Raw genomic sequence first — 20832 nt, 5'->3', positions numbered from 1 at the left:
ATTATAGTAGAAATAGTATTTTTTGCCATAAAGTTTGGTAAAATTTGACTATTCAATCAAATTTAAATCAACAGTTGAATGATAATTTAGTTGTGTTACTCATGTATATTAAAAATAATATATTTAATAAAATTGATAATGATGTTATTATGCGACATTATCAAAGTATGAAAATGCGTCGAGAATAATTATATTAATTTATTAATATATATTTTTTATATTATGTTATTTTAATTTGTTTTACTATTTAATTTTTGTCATAATTCGTCCAATTGTTAAAACTTATGTTTTGTCAGAATTTTGTGAATATAAATCTAGGTTTTTAGTAAAAGTGACAGCATATTTGACGGCTTTGAGTGTTGTTTTTAATTGCTTTGCTTATAGTAATAATAATATATTTATGAATTTACAATTATAGTCACCGTTGGACGGGCATGTCTATTTAATGACAGGATGGGCCACAATGTCATTTTGCACCTCAACCCATCGTATAAATATCACGCAATCTCCAAACCCTAGGTTCATTGGTGAGCGGCGAGAGAGATAGAGATAGAGAGAGAGAGCGGCGAAGATGGTGAAGTTCTTGAAGACAAACAAGGCGGTGATCGTCCTCCAAGGCCGATTCGCCGGCCGGAAGGCCGTCATCGTGCGGTCGTTCGATGAGGGCACTCGCGATCGCGCCTATGGCCACTGCCTCGTCGCCGGCATCGCCAAATACCCTAAGAAGGTGATTCGCAAGGACTCGGCCAAGAAGACGGCCAAGAAGTCTCGCGTCAAGGCGTTCATCAAGCTCATCAATTACAACCACATCATGCCTACTCGCTACACTCTCGACGTCGATCTCAAGGACATTGTCACAGTCGACGCCCTCCAGTCCCGCGACAAGAAGGTCACCGCCGCCAAGGAGGTCAAGGCTCGCCTCGAGGAGCGGTTCAAGACCGGCAAGAACCGATGGTTCTTCTCCAAGCTCCGGTTCTGATGTCGGTATCCGTTTGGTTTTTGTTCTATTGCATTCCAAGTTATGTTCTGTTCGGATTTAGGGATTTCTTCCGCTGATACTTTGCTAAAATGTTAGTTTGAAGTTTTGGTATGTTCTGAACTGGTTTTCATTTTCGTTATATTAATATAAGCTCCTGCTTTTAGGTTATGCGCTATTGGCTTGCATCTGTAGTTTTGGTTTCTACATTTGACGTGCTTTTGCTGCGGCAGTGATTTTCAATAATATTGGGTTGAGCCACACTTTTAAGCTGAAAGGATTAGATGTTGCTTAATAGGATCCTCTTCCATTGGTATACCTGTTGGAACGGCGCTGTTAAGAAAAATAGGAGCTGGTGAGTTTTAGTTAAAACGAAGGCAACACATTCCAAAGACTCGGATCTCTAAACAGGGAAATTGTTTGGTTGAAGGTTTGCAACATTTAGGTGTTGAGTCTAGAAGTAGCATAATCTGACCCGTTGTTTGCAGATGTAGCATAAGTTGTTAGATCAGATGCATATTGCCATCGCAAAACAAGTGCTATTGTTCAGCCTTTTATTGCGTACTGGCTCAAATCTAGAGGCCTGGGTGTGAAGCTGGCTTCAAAATTCGCGGGGGCAATCGTTGGATGGATCTATGCTTAGGGTTTCTTGGGGAATTTTTAAAATGCTACAATTTCTAAACATATTTAAATAAATACTAAGCTTTTGAAACTGTTTTAAGAAACTATTGCAAATTTTTCTATGCCAGCTAGCCTCTTGTTTTGACGGAGTAAATTTGCTACTACTCACAGGAGCGAGCTCCAGGTGAGTTTCAACATTAGAAGAGTAGAACTTGAGTAAGTTTCACAGTACCTCGCTGCTCCCGGGAGCCAGTTTTGTCTGAATAAATTTTCTAATGCTGAACCCCCCACTTCCAGCATGGACTAACATGACATAAAAAGTGTAGTAGTTTGGTAATTAGCTTGGTATTTCCTTTAATTTACTTTTAAAATTTCTCAGGGTTTTTCTTCTTCTAAACTGGAAACTTAGAGAAGACCGAGAACGGTTCATGGGAATCGGATTTAGACAGACTTAAGGACTCGGGGGGTTCAATTGCAATGCAACGCGATTTTACATATTTAAACACAATGGTTTGCCATGGTCCGGTCTCTAGGTTTGCCCTCCCCCCCATTTTAAGTGGTGAAATTGGCTTATGGGAGTCAACTTTTCTAGGTCAATGCAAACTTCGGCAATGTTGAAATTCAATACCGTCGTGACAGTTTTATAAGCTTGATGTGCAATAGCAATGAAGGGGAATCAATGTATGTATGCAAGTTTTTATGTTTTGTTTGGTTTGAATACTAAACAACTGAATATGTAATGTAATATGGTTTTTTCCCCCATTGATTTTCCTTTCCAATCACATTTCCGAGGTTCTGTCGGTGTGCCATTTGTGCTTGAATGTTTTTGTTTTGGATCCGAATAATATTATATTAATGGATGACATGACAAATCAATGTTCTGTTACTTTGTAATATGTAATTTCTTTCTTCATTATCTCATGTTGTGGGTAATATAAATTTTGAAATTAATTATGAGACTAATAGTTGAACTAAATCAAAAACTGTTTTAGAAAGCATTTGGCAATTTTAATGCATTATGCATATGGTTGATTTATCAGCCATTTCCTGTATTATAGTTTAAAATGTCTTTGAATCAAATTTACAATTTACTAATAAATGTGTACTTTCATTTTTCCTGTTTAGCTATGAATTAAATGCTATCCCCTTCGAGCCTCATTCAAGGAAAAGTGGCAGAGCAGTGTCTTCTTGTAAACATGAGATTTAACGTTTCCTTGTGGCAGCATGGTCGTCTTGTTGCAAACATGAGATTTAATTTCTCAACAAAGAAAGGGTGGGTGAAGTTAGAGGGAAGTTAAAAATCACTTCTAACTTGTGTTAACTAACTCCAATTATGTGCTTTAATCTCATCCCTTTAGTTTCTAAGAATCCAACTATGATTTGGCTAAAAACATCTCTAACAAAAGGTAGCACAATATATCATCAGGAAAATTGTAAAAATCAGGTGAATGTGGTGAGCTCATCAACTAAGTAAGATACTTTATTTACTTCATGTCAACGCATTTAAAAAGTTTAAAACGTAAATTTAAATATTTGTAATAATTTTAACTTATTTAAATATAAAGTTAATAGTTCGAAATGCACTTATAAAAGAGAGTTTATATAGCTAACGTAAGCCATGGTAACAATAGAATTGTCAAGAACTAAAGATTCATTTTGCCAAAACTAATCCCTTCATCACTAATAAAAGAGAGATTATCCAAGTGTCGCATCAAAATCTACACATACACAAAATAAAAAATTAAAAGATTAAAAAAGAGAAGATAAAGAATGGTGTAAATAAGTTGCAGAAAGCATAAAAAAAAAAAAAAAAAAATTAGTGAACAAATCACAGCAAAAAGAAGAAGAGGAACATACCACCAGAAGGAGATATCCACGGGGTGTAGGAAGTGGAGGAGCGGCAGTCCACCACGGTGTATAGGAAGATTTTATATACTGTTTATTTATTTATTTTATATAGTATTGTATTATTTTTATATTATTGATTTAAATATAATATTATAAAAATTATATTTCTAAATAATAATTATATTATTATTATTTGACTAATAATATAATTATTTTATTATAATTGGATAACAATCTTAAATTAAAGAATGAAGGAGAAAGAGTACGAGTAGGCTAGAAAAAAAAATTATTATATTTTTCTAACAATTCATTCATTTATTAGTAAACTTATAATATTAGTATTTGTATATGTATTTTTGGATTTACTTATAAGGGTATATGACTTTTTAAGTTACCGGCTAATTAATACTTTCTTTCGTTTCATCTCTGTTTTCCCATTTTCTTACTTGATATTTATTTATTTTTTTATTCCATTCAATTACAATGACTAACCCCTAGTCCAAACACCACACCGTACGTGGATGACGCTAATGACTCTGATAGATAGACCTAGTACCATAAATTCAATTGCAAAAATTAAACACGTTTGTGTTGTATTTGAATTTAACTATTCATCAAAATATTAAAGATGAGATAAATATTAATAAGTATATATATATATTATAATTAATAATATATATATTATAATTAATAATATATAATGGGCTTAATAATACATCTTAAAGTCCCTCAATTATTACAAAATATGACATTGAGTCCCTCATCTAAAAAACCTCAAGATTCAATTTTTAAACAATTAAAAAGATAGCTTTTTAGTCCTTGCCGTCAATACGAGTAAATGGCTCCGTTATATTTGTTTCAAACCTATACACACACACACACACATGCACACATATGGTCGCTATGAACGCAGTCATCACCCACCCGCCATGGCAGCCGCGATCAACGCGACCATTGTTGCGAGAGAGAGAGAGTTGGCCGGGGATGGGTGATGGGCTGTACAGTATATATATATATACATATATATATAGAGAGAGAGAGAGAGAGCTGGCTACGGCCATGGGAGGGGATGGGTCTGTGTAGTGTATGTATATATATATATAGAGAGAGAGAGAGAGAGGGGAGGGTTGCGGCCATGACAGTCACCGCCAGTCGCCATGGCCGCGGCTATTACCCATCCCCCCAACCATGGTCGCGACCATCACCAACCCCCCAATATACACAAACACACGCACAGATATGGCCGCTATGAACGTAGTTGTCGCCCACCCGCGATGAACGCGACCATTGTTGCAAGAGAGAGAGAGAGAGAGCTGGTCGAGGGTGGGTGATGGACTATACAATATATATAGAGAGAGAGAAAGAGAGAAGGGGGGGTGGGTCTGTACAGAAAGAGAAGGGGGTGGGTCTGTGCAATATGTATGTATATATATATATAAAGAGGAGGGGGTAATGGTCGCGACTGCATTAACAAAATATATATCTATAATTGTATATATGTATATTAATTGTTAAATATATATATATATATATTTCACTGAGACTAAATTATGTCACGCACCTTAAATGGTGCGTGATGTGACACACAAACGGATGTAAACGGTAAGAACTAAAAATATATTTTTTTAATTGTTTAAAGACCAAATCTGGAAGTTTTTTAGATGAGGGACTCAATGTCATATTTTGTAATAGTTGAGAGACTTTAAGATGTATTAAGCTTATATAATGTAACCAATAGCTAAATAACATTAGTTATATATCAATCAGTACACCGCCATTACCCATTATTCCACACCACAGCATAAATCATGAAAGAAAGAAAGAAAGATAACTAACACCAAAAACGGGCTTTTACGATTATACAGAAACCACCCTAATAAACCGCTTGTTTTCTCCTGATGAATAATTGGATCTGAACTCCCATGACTACTACTTATCCAGAACCCACCCACCCACCCACCCTAATTTTCACTAATTTCGACAGCCAATCCAATCCAAGCCAACAGAACAACAAACAAGCTAATGAACCTCAATATGGATATTTGATATTTAGACGGCATTTGGCTGCTGCTGCTGGCTTACTGAGGGTGGGGGTTCTCATAAAAAGAGAAACAAAAGAATGAACCCTCCCTCCCCATTGGAAGAGGAGGAACACAATGCTTCGTCTAATCTGGCTAAAGTACTTACGAATCAAAAAAACCTGGCCCTGCTCTCAACAGAAGTTCCTTCCCGGCATCCTTTCCCATCAGAACCATATCTTCGTAGGCATAGGGCCCTTGTCTAGAAGTTTCTAGCACTGAAAAATTATAATTATAATTATAATTAAAATTCACCATCATCCCCCATATTTTTCTCCAATCAGCAAGCACTGTTCTAATGATATAATATAATATAATACCTCGGGTTCCGTCGGGCGAGGCCACCAGTCCTCTGAAAATGCAATTCCCATCCTCATTCCGACAAGCATATCCCGCAATTGGAGTGCGACACGACCCGTCCAATGTCAAGAGGAAAGCCCTCTCGCATGCAACCGCTAGTCTTGTTTCCTCCTCATTCAGTGAGGCTATGTAGTCGGCCTGAATGCAAAAACAGCACCACCACCAACACCTTATAAAACATACATACATACCTAAACTGATTTTTTGCCCACCAACAAAAATGAAAAAACAAATTACATAACCCACCTATCCCACCACCAGCCATAATTCAAAGAAAGAACTGAAATTACCATTTTATCATCGTCGCTTCGACACGCAATTCCAATAGCCCCTTGAGCAACCGCTGGAAGCATATCATCAATGGGAAGAACTGAAGTTACATTTTCAGTCATATTTAGGCGTTTGAGTCCTGCTAAAGCCAATAGAGTTGCTTGGACCACCCCTTCATTTAATTTTCTTAACCGTGTCTGAACATTACCCCGGAAGTTCTCCAACACCTACAGATGAAAAACCCACAAAAATAACAACATATTGACAACCATACCAGTAAGTAAACTACCACCATAAGGTGCCACATAAGCCAAAATCCCCAAATGAGCCAAAGAGGCATATGCTAGAAGAAGCCAGCTCTAACGCTTTAGAGCAATTACACACATCACATGCCTAACTGAGCAAGTCTGGAATTGTTCAGAATTGAACCTTCTCAGCGAGTAAAATATTGCGCATAAACTTTTAAACTCCAGAAGAAAGTATTTAGAAAGCTGGAGATTGTCTAGTGCCTACTGTGGACATTTTATAAGGTTGCATTTGGATGGAGGGAGAATTTGAAATGCTTGCATTTAAATTCATTCAGTCATTTGAAATTTAAGTGTTTGGATAACTATTATATGTTAGATTGAAATTCAATCATTCTAATTAGTGTAAAAAGAAAATGTGAAAAAACTAAAAATTATATGCTTAAATATTTTTTACATCCCAGCAAAAAAATATTTCACACACACACACACATAATGCATATATGTAAACACATACATATTATACAAGTGTAAGTATACATACATATACTATATGTATAGTGTACATCCTTACAATTATATATAAAATATAGGTACATATGTATACCTATATACAAATATATATCTGCGTATATAGTACATATATATAAATAGAATGCATAAGCAGATATATATATGTACATATGAATATAAACTACCCACACATACTTATATGTATATATGTAATATCTATATAGGCATGCATGTATTTATACGTATGTACATATGCATACGTGTAAATATTATATATATACATATGCATGCACTTATGATATACATGTATTTATATACATATGTATATAAATATTTGTTATAATGTTGCATTTGGATGGAGGTATTTCAAATGATTTTGTTTGAAATTCTACAATTTGAAAAGCTTGCATTTCAAATTTTGTCATTTGAAATGATGTTATTTGAAACTTAAAAGTGTTTGGATAACTATTATACATGAGAATTTCAAATCTAATCATTCTAATATATGTAGATATATATATATATATGTATATGCACATAAATACATATATATAATATGTTTATATATACATATACATATGTATGTAAATATATATACATGTGTATCTACCTATTTACATATATATATATGTAAATAGTACATATATATAATAATATGCATACATACATATGTAAATATATGTATATAGTATATATAATATATGTGCCTATATAAATGTATATATATGTCTATATATACTAACACACACACACACATACTATATATATGCACATATATGTACGTATACTTATGTGTACATATATGTATATACATACATGTAAATATTTTAATAAAGAATTGTATATAACTATAAATAAGAATAAAATATTTTATAATCAATGTATAACTAAATATTTAGTCCAAATGACACCCCTTGTGGGGTCATTTGAAATCCTCCTATTTATTAAGTCCAACACTCCAACTCCATGATAAATTTGGACCAAATCCAAATCCCTTCTATAAAATGGTAGCCAAACATTGGATTTGGGATTTCAAATCCCAAAGCCCAAATGATGGGGTCAAATGACCACCTCCAAACACAACCTAAAAGAATTTGCTGAATCTGTTTATTCACTTTCTGAAACCATAATGCATTGGGTTCCTCCTATTTTGAAACAAGGAATCAGAGCTCTAGAAGAACTTCCTCCTATTTTGCATTGGGTCAACGTGTTGACAAACAAACACTATCTACTCTTATCATCTTCTCTTGTCCCACCATGACTATCAAACCTCCCCCCCCCCCAAAACAAAAGACAAAACATGAGAGAGAGAGAGAGCTTATGACCAAATACTTGCAAAAATATGTGATCACATGTAATACAGTATACTCACTTTAAGTGATGGATATCTATGGAGAATTTGAGACTTTCTTCTGAGTGAAGCGGTTCCTACAGTGCTTCCAGCTGGAAGCTCTGCTAGTGAAGCTGCACTTAAGGAGATAAATGCATCCCGAACATCCTCTCGTGGAAGATTACAAGGCAAAATTGTCCTATCTGGTAAGTATGTAGGAACATCTTTCATTGAATGGACAGCAATGTCAATTTCACCATTTATGAGTGCCTCATCAATTTCTTTTGTAAACAAGCCTTTCCCGCCTATATCTGCAAGTGGTTGACTTAATATCTTATCACCTGTTGTTTTTATTACTACAATTTGAATAGCACCCTCTTCAGCCAACTCTGAATGTGTAGCCATGAGTTTGTCTCGTGTCTCATGAGCCTGAGCAAGTGCCAGTGGGCTGTCCTACACAAAGAATGGATAGAGACAATCATATGGGAGCTATATATCCAAATATCTAGCTTAAAAGATGCTTTTCCTCTGCAATTGACTATCTATTATGTATCAATTATACAATTTAAGGTAGATAATATATTCAACTTCAGTTATTGCTGTATTCTTTTCAAGAAGTTAACACAGTTTCAGGAGCTAGTAGCATGCAGCAGAAAAAAAATTTGCCCATCAATTTTGCTGCACATCATTACAGAAGTACTCATGTATTGTTTGATATTTGTTGACTTTGTATAACATCAAGAGCTGTTTATTAGTTACACGAATATGATAACTTTTAGGATGATGTGCTGGTGGTTATCAATGTTTTGAAATTTCATAGAAAAACTGTTATACTAATAGAAAATATTTACAGTAGGACATGTTTTTAGCCAAGGAAATAGTGCTGCTTCGGCATGGTAAATCAAACAAAAATTGCATAGAGAACAGGCAAAAAGGAGTCCTCCCTGAGCCAAAAAAATGAAGTAGATAACACATGGCCTTTTAGACAAAATAGAGGATTCTTCAACAAAGAAAGATAGAAATACCCAGCCACAACCGCCTCTCCATTACCAGCCAAATATAGAAGGAAGAAACTGCTCAATTAATGACCTGGGGTTGCACCAAATGTCCAACCAGAATCTAATTCTAGTTGGCATCTCCCAACCTTAAATGGTAAAAACATGGGAAAACTTCCCAACTCATGAAGTCACCAAAGGCATACCCCATAAGGAGAAACATTTGTAGCTGTAGTCCATATGATAGAGTCAAGAAAGGCATCACATAATCTTTAATTTTAGGACTCTTTAGTTTTATTTGAAGAGAATAATGATTGGTTTTGTATAATTAGTATTTTTTAAGTTTATCTTGAATGATTTTGTCTTTTATTGGGAATTTTAACAGATTTTGCAATAGACTTTGTGCTTATAGATCAGTAAATTAGATAGGATCAATTTAAAATATGTTCCATCTGTTTAAGAGTTTTATCAAGCCTATAAACATGGCTTGTTGATGGATTATGAGTCATGGTTATGTTAAGGGATAAAAATAAATTTTTGGAATAGCTTTGAATTGACCAGATTGAAAACTAAATATATGAAATGTAAGTTTAGTAAACAAATAGAAGTGTAGATGATGTTGTCATGAACTTGAAGATTTATTCCTAGAAAAGATCAATTTAAATATAGATCAATCATTAAAAAAAGGAGAAATTATTCAGGATGATACAAGGTGGGATACTATGGAGAAATGCTTTCAGCATTTTATGTAATCATACAATCTAGAGCTGTAATGGGCAGTGACAGGTTAGCCCCTTTTTTTCTGGCCAGTGCAGGTTGGGCCCGCTTTGCCCACCATTTGGAATTTTTTAAAAAAATTAAAAAACAACTTTTAGTAATACAATAAAAATATCGTATTAAATATTGTTTTCATCATTTTATTGAAAAATCATACACAAAATTACATAATTCAATTTCTTAACTAGGACAATTACCTCAAATTAATTTTACTATCTCAAACTATTGACAAATAAAAAGTCATAAAATACATGCAAACTTACAATTTACAGAATGTAACGTACAAAATTACAAATAATACACTGATTTATATGTTAAATTATACTTAGATTATTTATTTATAGTTAGAAATTTTTAAAAAATATTTTTTATTTATCAGCCTCGTGGCTGGGTGGCATGGTGTCACAGTTATGAATTGTGACAATAATCAGCCTTCTAGTTCAATGTGTATTGAACGAGGAAGCTAGAGAACGGAGGAAAGAATGGGAGAGATTGGAAGAGAATGAGAAAAAGAGAGAGTGAGAGAAGTTGAGAGAGAATAAGAACTGTATTCCTTCTTTGATAATCGATGGCGTCTTACAGGGATAGATTGAGCTTATATAGCTGTCCTAGGGTGCTGCCATAGCAGATCACAGCTCTCATAACCAACTATTTTGTCGTATCCTAACTACCTTTACAGCTGGACATTCTCTCTAACTAACTAACAACTTGGAAAAAGAGAATTACAATTGAACAATAAAGAGAAATAACAAAGTAAATTAAGCCGCAGAAAAATTGGCCTTGGCTGGCCTTGATTCCGTGACAATACCCCTCCCTTCAGCAATTTCTTGTCCTCAAGAAATGTTTAAGAGGCTAGCGGTTCGGGGAAATTGTTGTAGTAGTTGGGGAAGGTACTCCCAGGTGTCCTCCCTCAAAGATCCTCCTTGCCATCTGACCAGCGCCTGAATAAGAGAGGCCCCTTTGTGGTAGATGACTCTTCTATCCAATATAGCCTTCGGCTCCTTTGTGACTTCCTTCTCCCTAGGTAAAACGGGTAATTTTGGGTTCACTCGTTCCTGTCCAGTTGACTTCTTTAGTAGGGAAACATGGAAGACCGAGTGGATGTTGGATCCTTCAGGAAGTTGTAAACGGTAAACCACCTTGCCTACCTTAGCCGTTATGGGAAAGGGCCCGAAGTATTTAGGGTTGAATTTAGAGACTAGTCCTTGAGAAATGGACTTAAGATGGGGTTACCTCAGCCGTAGATAAACATTCTCCCCTACTTCAAATTCTCAGTCAGTCCTCCTATCGGCCTGCTGCTTCATCCGGTTTTGAGCTGATGCCAACTTTTGCTTGAGTTGCTGTATCACCCCTTTCTTTTGTTGGAAATACTCCTCAACTACGGCAGCTGAGGTACACTCTTCGATGGTTGGTAGAATTGGAGGTTTAAACCCGAACACAGCTTCAAAGGGTGACATCTTTATAGATGCATGGTGGCTGGAATTGTACCACCACTGTGCTAGAGCTAACCACCTATGCCAACTCTTTGGTTGCAGCAAGCACACGCAGCGGAGGTAGGTTTCAAGACTTTGGTTCACTCTTTCTATCTGCCCATCAGATTGAGAGTGATAGGCAGTCAATAAGTTGGGTTCTATGCCCATGTTTTTCATCAACTCCCTCCAAAGGTGGCTGGTAAAGATCTTATCCCAATCTAATATGATAGTCTTAGGGATCCCGTGCATTGCTACTACCCGATCAGTGAACGCCCTTGCCACTTCTTGGGCGGTGTAAGGGTGCGTTAGCCCCACAAAGTGTGCAAATTTGGTCAGCCTGTCGACAATCACCATCACACAATCCTTGCCCTCGGAACGTGGCAACCCCTCGATGAAATCCATGGACACACTTGTCCATGACTGTTTTGGAATGGGTAATGGTGCAGAAGTCCTGGGTATTCCACATTCTCATATTTGCACCTCTTACATGTATCACACCCTAGAACATAGTCCTTGACCGTCACCCTAAGCCCCAGCCAGTGGAATAGCTGCCGCACTCTCAAGTAGGTGTTTTGGATGCCCAAATGTCCCCTAAAGGAGACTCATGAAGTGACTGCAGAATTTTTCTCTTAAACTCCTCCTTGTGGCCTATTACTATCCTGCCTTTATATCTCAGCAACCCATCCACCATCGTATATCCTTCTGCCTCCTTACTTCCTAGAGCCAATTTTTCCAGCAGTCGTTTAATATGGTCATCTTCCTCATAGCTGTCCACCACCTCCTCACACCATTCGGGAATTACCACAGTCAGGGCGACTGCACCTGCTTCCTCTTGGCACCTAGATAATGCATCTACTGCTAGGTTCTCCTTTCCTTTCTTATATTGAATAGAGTAGTCCAACCCCATTAGTTTGGCCATCCCCTTCTTTTGGAGTTGAGTTTGAAGTTTTTGTTGGAGCAAGAACTTCAAGGACTCGTGATTCGTCTTGATTACAAACCTTCCTGCCTCCAAATAATGGCGCCATTTTTCCACAGTCATTAGGACAGCCAAGAACTCCTTCTCATAAACGCTTAGTCTAAGGTGTTTAGGGCTGAGGGCTTGGCTCAGAAAAGCCAATGGTCTTCCGTCTTGCATCAATACTGCGCCTATTCCAACTCCACAAGCATTCGTCTCAGGCACAAAAGGCTTGTTGAAGTCCGACAGTTGTAGTGTGGGTACCCTGCTCATCGCCACCTTCAGCTCTTCAAAAGCAGAATCTGCCTCCGACCCCCACTAGAAGTTTCCCTTCTTTAACAAGTTTGTAAGTGGTTTTCTCATGACCCCATACCCTTTAACAAACATGCGGTAGTAACCAGTAAGCCCTAAAAATCCCCTAAGAGCTCTTATTGTAGTGGGTTTTGGCCAACTGAGCATAACCTCCACCTTTCTTGGATCGGTGTTGATTCCCTCCTCTGAAATTAAGTGTCCCAAGTATTCTACTTGGTTATGGCCAAATGCACATTTAGATCTTTTGATGAATAGCTAGTTTCTTTTAAGGACCTCAAAAGTGGTTCTTAGGTGGATGAGGTGTTGGTCTAATGTGGGGCTATATACAAGGATGTCATCAAAGAACACAAGGATGAACTTTCCTTAGATAGGGTTCAAATATCCGGTTCATTAAAGATTGGAAAGTGGCTGGGGCGTTGGTGAGCCCAAAGGGCATCACCAAGAACTCAAAATGACCATGGTGTGTTCGAAAGGCCATTTTGTGGATGTTCTCGGGCTTCATCCTTATTTGGTGATAGCCTGAGCGCAGATCCAGCTTGGAAAAGAACTTGGCTTGGTGTAGCTCATCCATAAGATCTTCAACAAGGGGTATGGGAAAAGCGCCAAGTGACATCTTTTTTCTTTACCAATAGGACGGGGGAAGCAAAAGGGCTTTGGCTTGGTCTAATGAAGGATTGACTTATCATCTCTTTTACCATCCTTTCAATTTTGGTTTTTTGGACGGGGGCATAACGGTATGACCTGACATTGACTAGCTCTGCATTTGGTTTTAGGTTAATGGCATGGTCCAAAGTTCGATTAGGAGGAAAGGTCTTTGGTTCCACAAAGAGGTTCTTAAAGTCTGCCAACAATTCATCAATAAAGGGTTGTGCACATACTTGGTCGGCACCTTGTTGCTGGTGGCTGACAGTGAGATGTAGCTCCCCCAGCCCTTCCCCATTAGGATTCTCCTCCACTTCCACAATGGAAAATAGCTGTGTAAATTGACTCCATTTGCTCTTGAGGACCCTTTGCAGTCTCTTACCCGTAATCATCTTGCAAGTTGCAACCTCTTACCCACTTGTAAGTGTCATACTTTTCCCTTCTTTTTCAAAGGAGACTTCCATTCGGTTGAAATCAAAGCTTATGGGACTCACCCCCTTCATCCAATCCACTCCTAACACCACATCACACCCTCCTAGCTGCAACAACCTAAGGTCTGCCTCAAATTTTTCTTCCTGCATTTCCCATATGAAACCCAGGCAGGCAGAATTGCTCAACACCCGATTTCCATTGGCAACGACCACACTCAAGGGCGATGTCCCAGTGAGTTGGCACTTTAGCTTCTTAGCGGTGCTATCGTCAAAGAAACTATGTGTGCTCCCACTGTCAATCAAAATTGACAAGTTGCCTTCCTTCACCTTCCCTTCAACCTTAATTATCTTGTTGTTGGTGATCCCCCTTGAGGGCATGGAGGGATATTTCTCCATCATTCTCCCCTCTAATTTCCCTGAAATCTTCTACTTCTTTTGCCTCCAGTTCACCATCCCTATCTCCTTCCAGCAGTAATAGTTGGCGTTTGCATTGGTGCCAAGGATAGTATCTATCACCGCACCTGTAACATGAGCCGGGTTGCCTCCTATGCTCCTCCAACCATCCCCCTTGATACGAACCACCAACATTTCTTCCCCCTGTATTTCCTTTCATCGAGTCTCTATAAGTCCCTTTGCTGCTCATCCCTTGCTGCCAATTTCCCTTGGACGTCACTTTCTATTGTTGTCTCTGCTTTTTCATAAGAGCTTCAACCACTAGCTCCTGCAACTTGGCACTCTCCGCAGCTTGTTCCACTGTCCGAGGCCTTATCATTTTTACCACCAGTCGCAAATCCTCATTGATGCCGCTAAGGAAGCTAGAAACAAAATAAGCTTCCGACAGATGGGGGTCATTATTAGTCATCAGTGACCTCAACTCCTCAAAACGTCTCAAGTAAGACCCCACATTCCCCGCTTGCCTTAATTTATTGAATTCCTCTATAGTGTCCGACATGGTCCTCTCCCTGAACCTTTCACATAGCTTTTCTGAAAATTCCCTCCAAGTATAATTCTCCCTCATTCGGGTCCACCCTTGGAACCATGCATCCACCATATCATCAAAGTAAGCAGCAACCAAGGCCACCCTTCTTTTTGCTGGCACATTATACCATTTGAACATCCGTTCACACTTCCTAATCCACCACCTAGGATTAGTTCCTTCAAATACCGGAATCTCCATTCGAGGCATGGGAAATCCTGGTTGAGGTGGACTAAGCCTATCCTCACTTCCTCTCCTTGTTTCAATTTTGATCTCATCGTCCTGCTCAACCTCAACCTCCGAAGCACCATTTCCTTGGTTCATCCTTTCAATATGTAAAATAGGTTCTGTTCTAGTTCTAGGAGGGAAGTCAGGGGCTATTCTTACCTGGTTTTGCTAGGTGAACATCAGCATGAATCGTTGAAGCTGATTCCCCATCTCTTCTCTCATCTGGTTGATATCTTCCCTTATCTGATTCAAACCACCTTCGAGCCTACGCTCCATTCCTCCGATAGCCTCGTAATTGTTCTCGGATCCTAGTTCCAAACAATCCACGTGATGTTGGAACTCCCCCAACGGTCGAAGTGAGTTGCCGGAGTTGTAACTCCATATTCTTCATGCGAGTTCCTTCAGCCATTACCCTCGTGATGTTACTATGTTGCCGGAATCGATGCTCTAATACCAATGTCACAGTTATGAATTGTGACAATAATAAGCCTTCTAGTTCAATGTGTATTGAACGAGGAAGCTAGAGAACGGAGGAAAGAATGGGAGAGATTGGAAGAGAACGAGAGAAAGAGAGAGTGAGAGAAGTTGAGAGAGAATAAGAACTATATTCCTTCTTTGATAATCGATGGCGTCTTACAGGGATAGATTGAGCTTGTATAGCTATCCTAGGGTGCTGCCACAGCAGATCACAGCCCTCATAACCAACTATTTTGTCTTATCCTAGCTACCTTTACAGCTGGACATTCTCTCTAACTAACTAATAGCTTGGAAAAAGAGAATTACAATTGAACAATAAAGAGAAATAACAAAGTAAATTAAGCTGCAGCAAAAAATTGGCCTTGGTTCCGTGACACATGGCCCATTTTGTTTCCTAGCCCATTTTACACATCTGATACAGAAGTTATAAAGCTAAACAAACAGCTATAAGACTATCTTTGTTGTATGGCTCAAAATGTTACACAATTAAATATTAATATGTGCAAGAGTGTAATTCATGCAAAGTTATTCTGGTGGATGTGTGGCTATATCAGGAAAAAAGAAAACAGAATAAGAAACAGATTATTCATTGAGAGTGGCACCTTTATGAAATAAGATGTAAAAAATATGATAAAACAGCTGGAATATGTGGGAAGGAGACAAATAGATGCACCTGGGGGAAAATCCTTTGATATGACTTTACAAAAGATATGGTCATGGATTCATATGACTAGAAAACCAATACTCATGTATTCAATCCCACCTAGTGGGATTAAGGTTATGATGACGATGATGATCTTTTTCCAATTTAGCTCCAATTTTAAAACTAAATATTTCAAATGGTTGTTTTACTTGTACATCTAGGGAGATCCAATTCCTGGTACTTAATTAGTTTTTCTACCATTGTTTATAACTGTTGAAGAAGATAAAAGGAAAAATGATTCCAAGCTGTGAACAGTGGATAAAGAGATGAGGTTGTTATGGGAAAACCTAGGAGAAGTTCAAACTGAGAGGATAAATGAAAGAAAGGATGAAACAGTTTCAAAACGGATGAGGGAAGCCAAGTTCAAATTTATTCTAATCTGTAATGTATTGTTATTTGAATTTGTTGTAATCTATTCTTATATTTTAGGAGAGTTTTTAGGATATTTTGTATATACACATTTCAACCTACAGATCAATGAAGTGTGAGGAAGAACATTTATTTTATTCAGCATCCAAACATTCAATATATCTCTTCCATTCATTTTTCAATAACTAAAGAAAAAGAGTTATCATTAGTTCTCAATTATAATAAAGAAAGGAAAAGTGAGACATGGTAAGACACCCAACTCTCAAAGAGCTTAACGGGCCAACGAAATGTCCCATTCTCTCAAATCTACAAGTAAGTTTTACCTGATTGCAATATGATGTTTTGTTTTGATGTTGCAATGAGATAGAATGGACCTAGCAACAGTTATCAGACAGTTTTTGCAAGCAACAGTTACTCAGAGATAGTTTTTGACTACATGAATTTCTCTTTCTATCTTGAACTCATTTTAGTAACCATTCAATCCATATGACTAGACATCTCTTGATTTACATCCATAAGAAAGCCTATTTAGCATCAATATAACAGGTGATATGTGAAGGTGAGGTATGTATAAAAATAGTCTCACACCATTTCTTCACGCCAATAATATAAGAAATGAAACTACAAAGTAAGCATGAGATTTGAACCATGCCTACAAAGAGAATCATGTCACTGTTCCCAGAGCTTGTTTAACCACCACAAACAAATATTCCATTGCAGAAGAAGGGTTGCCAAGGGATACGCAGGTATTTATTAAGCAGTTATGATGGAAGCATCATGACCAAAGGAATCAAAGAAACAGAAGAAATATGCAAATTTATGGATACTGCAAACAATATGCCGTTCTCCCCTACATGCTATCCAAACCACCAATTGCAGATTTTCAGTTCAGAAAACATAAAAACTGTGACAAAGTGTGCACCCAGATGCCAATTGGATTCCGGAACAATATATTGAAGACTCTTGACCATTCTCTAGTTTAATTTCATCTCATGTTTTCCATTAGCTAGGACTTATTCCTTCCACAATCTTATCACCCAGATGCAACCAGAATTCAAGTTCACCTCCACTTCCGGACAGTTGGAGATCTTTAGATTCTAAATAGCCCAGCTCAGCCTTACTAATCTGAGGCATTGTGAAGAGTAAACTAGGTGAAATCTTAACCTCCTTTTCATCTGCACCACATTATTTCCATAAATTTGAACTTACATTTTCACATAGGCAATCTGATCTTCTAACTTTCCACCAAATAATGGATTTCTAACTGGCCTGCCCACATTGAACTCCAGCCAACCACCTTAGCGTTTTATTTGTTATTGCTAAAACTTGCAAAGTCCCCAATGTATCCACTATGGATTTCAGCTGAAGTGGTTAACCATCTATAACACAATTGAATTGGCAATAAGGTCGTTTTATGTTAAAAGCAGGTTGATGACAAGGTTGCTTGAAACCTGATATGCTATCAAGAGCCAAAAAAATATTCATACTCATATTATGGGATTGAAAACTAAAATTTTCAATAGTTCTGATGCATCGGTCATCAACTGTTCATTGTTTGACTTCAGGGCATTGAAGCCTGTAGAGTATATGCCACTTTGAAATTCCTAAGCTTCATAAGCTACCTTCTTTGTAAAAACTATATAGAATACATGTATACATATATAGACATGAATATTGATACTAATGCATTCTTCTGATCAGATGTCACCTCATAGCAGCACAAGCATCCCAAGTCTTCAGCAAAACTACATTGTGATTCCTTTGAGCTGTTCTGTCCCCAACTTTCAAACCGCTTTTTTCCTCGATAACCACCTATCAACCTATTAAAGGCTCCAGAAGTTTGAACTCTCACATGCAAGACATGTAGGCAACCAGTAGGTGAAGAAAGATGGTAAGAAATTTTAAAATCTCTGTTATGCGATGAACCATCCTTTTCCCCCTCAAAATTCACCTTTATCACTTGATAGGCTTTTCCTTTTACCATTTAAACAACTTATTGGGAAAGATAATTGCCTTGTCACATAAGTAATCAAAGGCTTGATTTCACTCATAGCATATCCGCCTCTTTTCCCCGGTCATAGTATATTTAAGTTACAGATGCAAGTCAACATCAGACGATCCTCCTTAAGATCTGGAAATTCATTTAATCTAAATAACCTCTGATGCTGGTCAGTGGTTATCAATTAAGGTAATCTGCTCAACTCTTCTTTTCCTCTACGTCTAAACTCAAGTAATCAGAGCTTGGATCTTGTTAACTATTCTTCAGTTCCAATTATATTGGGGCAAAACAACACAATGCACATCGAGACTTCCGAAACAGAAAAACAGTACACAAAACAAACACATGATTTGCATTCTCCCGAGATTCAAAACCCTAGGACACCTGGGACCTCGCAGTCTGAACTACAATTTTGACTTTCCATTCAGCCAGTAGGTGCACGGACAACATTAGATCTTTCAGTGAATTGAAAAGAAAAATTACCTTCCTCTGGTGCCGATTCGAATGAGAGCTACCTTGGTCTGAGCCTGCTGTTCGATGGCGACCGAGGCCCTTGTGACCGCATTTCTGCGGCGGCAACGGATGGTGGACGGAGCCTTTGGCGACGGCAGAGAGACACCAAGAGCGGAGACTGAGCCGAGAGACCGGAAATTGGAAGGGAAGAGAGCTTGATTTAGCGAGAGCATCGTCGTTGTCGCCGTCTCCATTGAAGCAACAGGATGGAAAGTGAAGAGGAGAAGAAGAAGAAGAGGAAGAAGAAGATTGGGTTTTTGTATTTTGGCTCCATCTGTTGGTTTTATTGCACTTTGTTTCGATGCCGCTCCACTTATCCTCCACGTCGGACAGAAATTATGCCATGTCACATTTTAAATTTAAAAAATAATATTTAAAATTATATTAATCTATTTTGTTCGACAACCTTACCGAGAGACTGATCAAAGAGCAGAAAAATTAAAAGAACTACTTCACCCAAATTGTACATTTGCTTCATTTGCCCCTTCTTTACCTGCGTCATTTCTTTCTCATTCCATAATATTGTCAATAACAAGTATTGATCATCTCTGCATCATAACTGCAAGACAAGCAAAGAGGCGAAGACAAAAACAGTGCAGTGACGGTCAATACTTGTTGGAGGCAGCCATAGAAAGAGAAAGATAAGGCAGGTAAGCAAGAAACAGGGGAAACAAATTTACAATTTGAATAAAAGTATTTTTGTTATTTTTGCAACCTTCAACACTTCGATAGGTTTACTGGACGACCAAAATTATGCCATGCCATGCTCCTATGCGATTGCCTGATAATATTAAATATTTTTTAAATATAAATTATAAAATTATATAAAATTTTCAATAAAAAAATCCTAATTTTGCTTAAATGGATAAAACATAAGCAACATATATAACTTTTTGGATTTATAATAAATTAATAATATTAATTATAAAAATATATAATTTTTTAATAAAAAATATAATAATTTAGCTTAGACGTACATAATCTCAATAATATTTACGATCTCTTACAAAAGAAAAAAGAAAGATAAATCTCATAAACCACCATTGAATTATACTTAAATTTCCCCAATCACTTTGTTTTTTAAAAATATCACTAATCTCGTTTTAGATTAAACCAATAACATATACTCCCTTGTTAGGAAGTAACGAGAGTTAATTTTATTAAAAATTTAAAAATTCTTCAATAATTGAAAATAAAAAATAAAACGAAATAAGTGTTGGTGGTGGTTGGTAATGGCATTGCTAATAACCTAGTCGATAAAACCCCCAAAAAAATGCTTGAAAAATCAAATTGATTTGAGAGAGAAAGATACTGAACCTGTATCTCTATTTTGGCTTTAAAGGACCTAAAATAGTTTAAGTTCGTGGTGTTATTTGAACCTAGGAAGAGAGAGATATTAGATTTGGATTTGAAAAACTCGTATCAATTTAGGTGTTTTTGAGATGACCATTTTTTGCGAGAGTTTCTAGTGCTTAGTCCATTAATTTTGCTAAAAGAAGTAAATCATAGAATATGTCTCAAGGAGGTCAGGATTTGAATTCACGACCCATCGGATGACACTGCATATCATGACCCGTCATTTGCCATCCGAGTTATGCCCCAAGAGGCACTTTGGGTGTTCTTTGAACCTAAAAGAAAGAGATAATGAATTTGGGTTTATAGAACCTAGCTCTTTGTTCTAAGTTCGAACACAAATCTAGATCAATCTAGGTGTTCTTTGAAAGAAATATAAATAGAAAACA

General features: G+C 37.2%; 2 protein-coding genes across 6 annotated transcripts in view; one reads left to right on the top strand and one right to left on the bottom strand.

The window, feature by feature from the left end:
• The window catches only part of LOC127791817 (porphobilinogen deaminase, chloroplastic-like), a 30535-nt gene extending 11187 nt beyond the window's left edge, over positions 1 to 19348 (bottom strand). The window contains exons 1-6 of one of the 5 annotated variants that reach the window (XM_052321922.1): positions 18287 to 18577; positions 8284 to 8694; positions 6174 to 6380; positions 5844 to 6021; positions 5633 to 5741; positions 3270 to 3315 (exon numbers count right to left, since the gene is read on the bottom strand). In XM_052321922.1, the coding sequence (XP_052177882.1) occupies positions 3309 to 3315; positions 5633 to 5741; positions 5844 to 6021; positions 6174 to 6380; positions 8284 to 8694; positions 18287 to 18562 (1188 nt within the window). In that variant the 5' untranslated portion in view covers positions 18563 to 18577 and the 3' untranslated portion in view covers positions 3270 to 3308. Of the gene's footprint in view, positions 1 to 3159; positions 3316 to 5426; positions 5742 to 5843; positions 6022 to 6173; positions 6381 to 8283; positions 8695 to 18286; positions 18578 to 19060 lie in introns of those variants that run through there. The other 4 variants (XM_052321921.1, XM_052321924.1, XM_052321923.1 and 1 more) reach the window with 4 other exon arrangements.
• On the top strand, positions 515 to 1147 carry LOC127791820 (60S ribosomal protein L27-2). The gene has a single exon (XM_052321932.1). The coding sequence runs from the start codon at positions 572 to 574 to the stop codon at positions 977 to 979; it is 408 nt and encodes a 135-aa protein (XP_052177892.1). The 5' UTR covers positions 515 to 571; the 3' UTR covers positions 980 to 1147.
• Positions 19349 to 20832: the final 1484 nt, after the last annotated feature.

This window comes from Diospyros lotus, chromosome 15 (assembly GCF_014633365.1).
Source record: "Diospyros lotus cultivar Yz01 chromosome 15, ASM1463336v1, whole genome shotgun sequence".
Taxonomy (NCBI): Eukaryota; Viridiplantae; Streptophyta; class Magnoliopsida; order Ericales; family Ebenaceae; genus Diospyros; species Diospyros lotus.
This window is presented reverse-complemented; position numbering and strand designations above follow the sequence as displayed.

Bases quoted from the DNA above. Each gene is read 5' to 3' on its own strand.
- LOC127791820 (XM_052321932.1), top strand. From the start codon at position 572: ATGGTGAAGTTCTTGAAGACAAACAAGGCGGTGATCGTCCTCCAAGGC.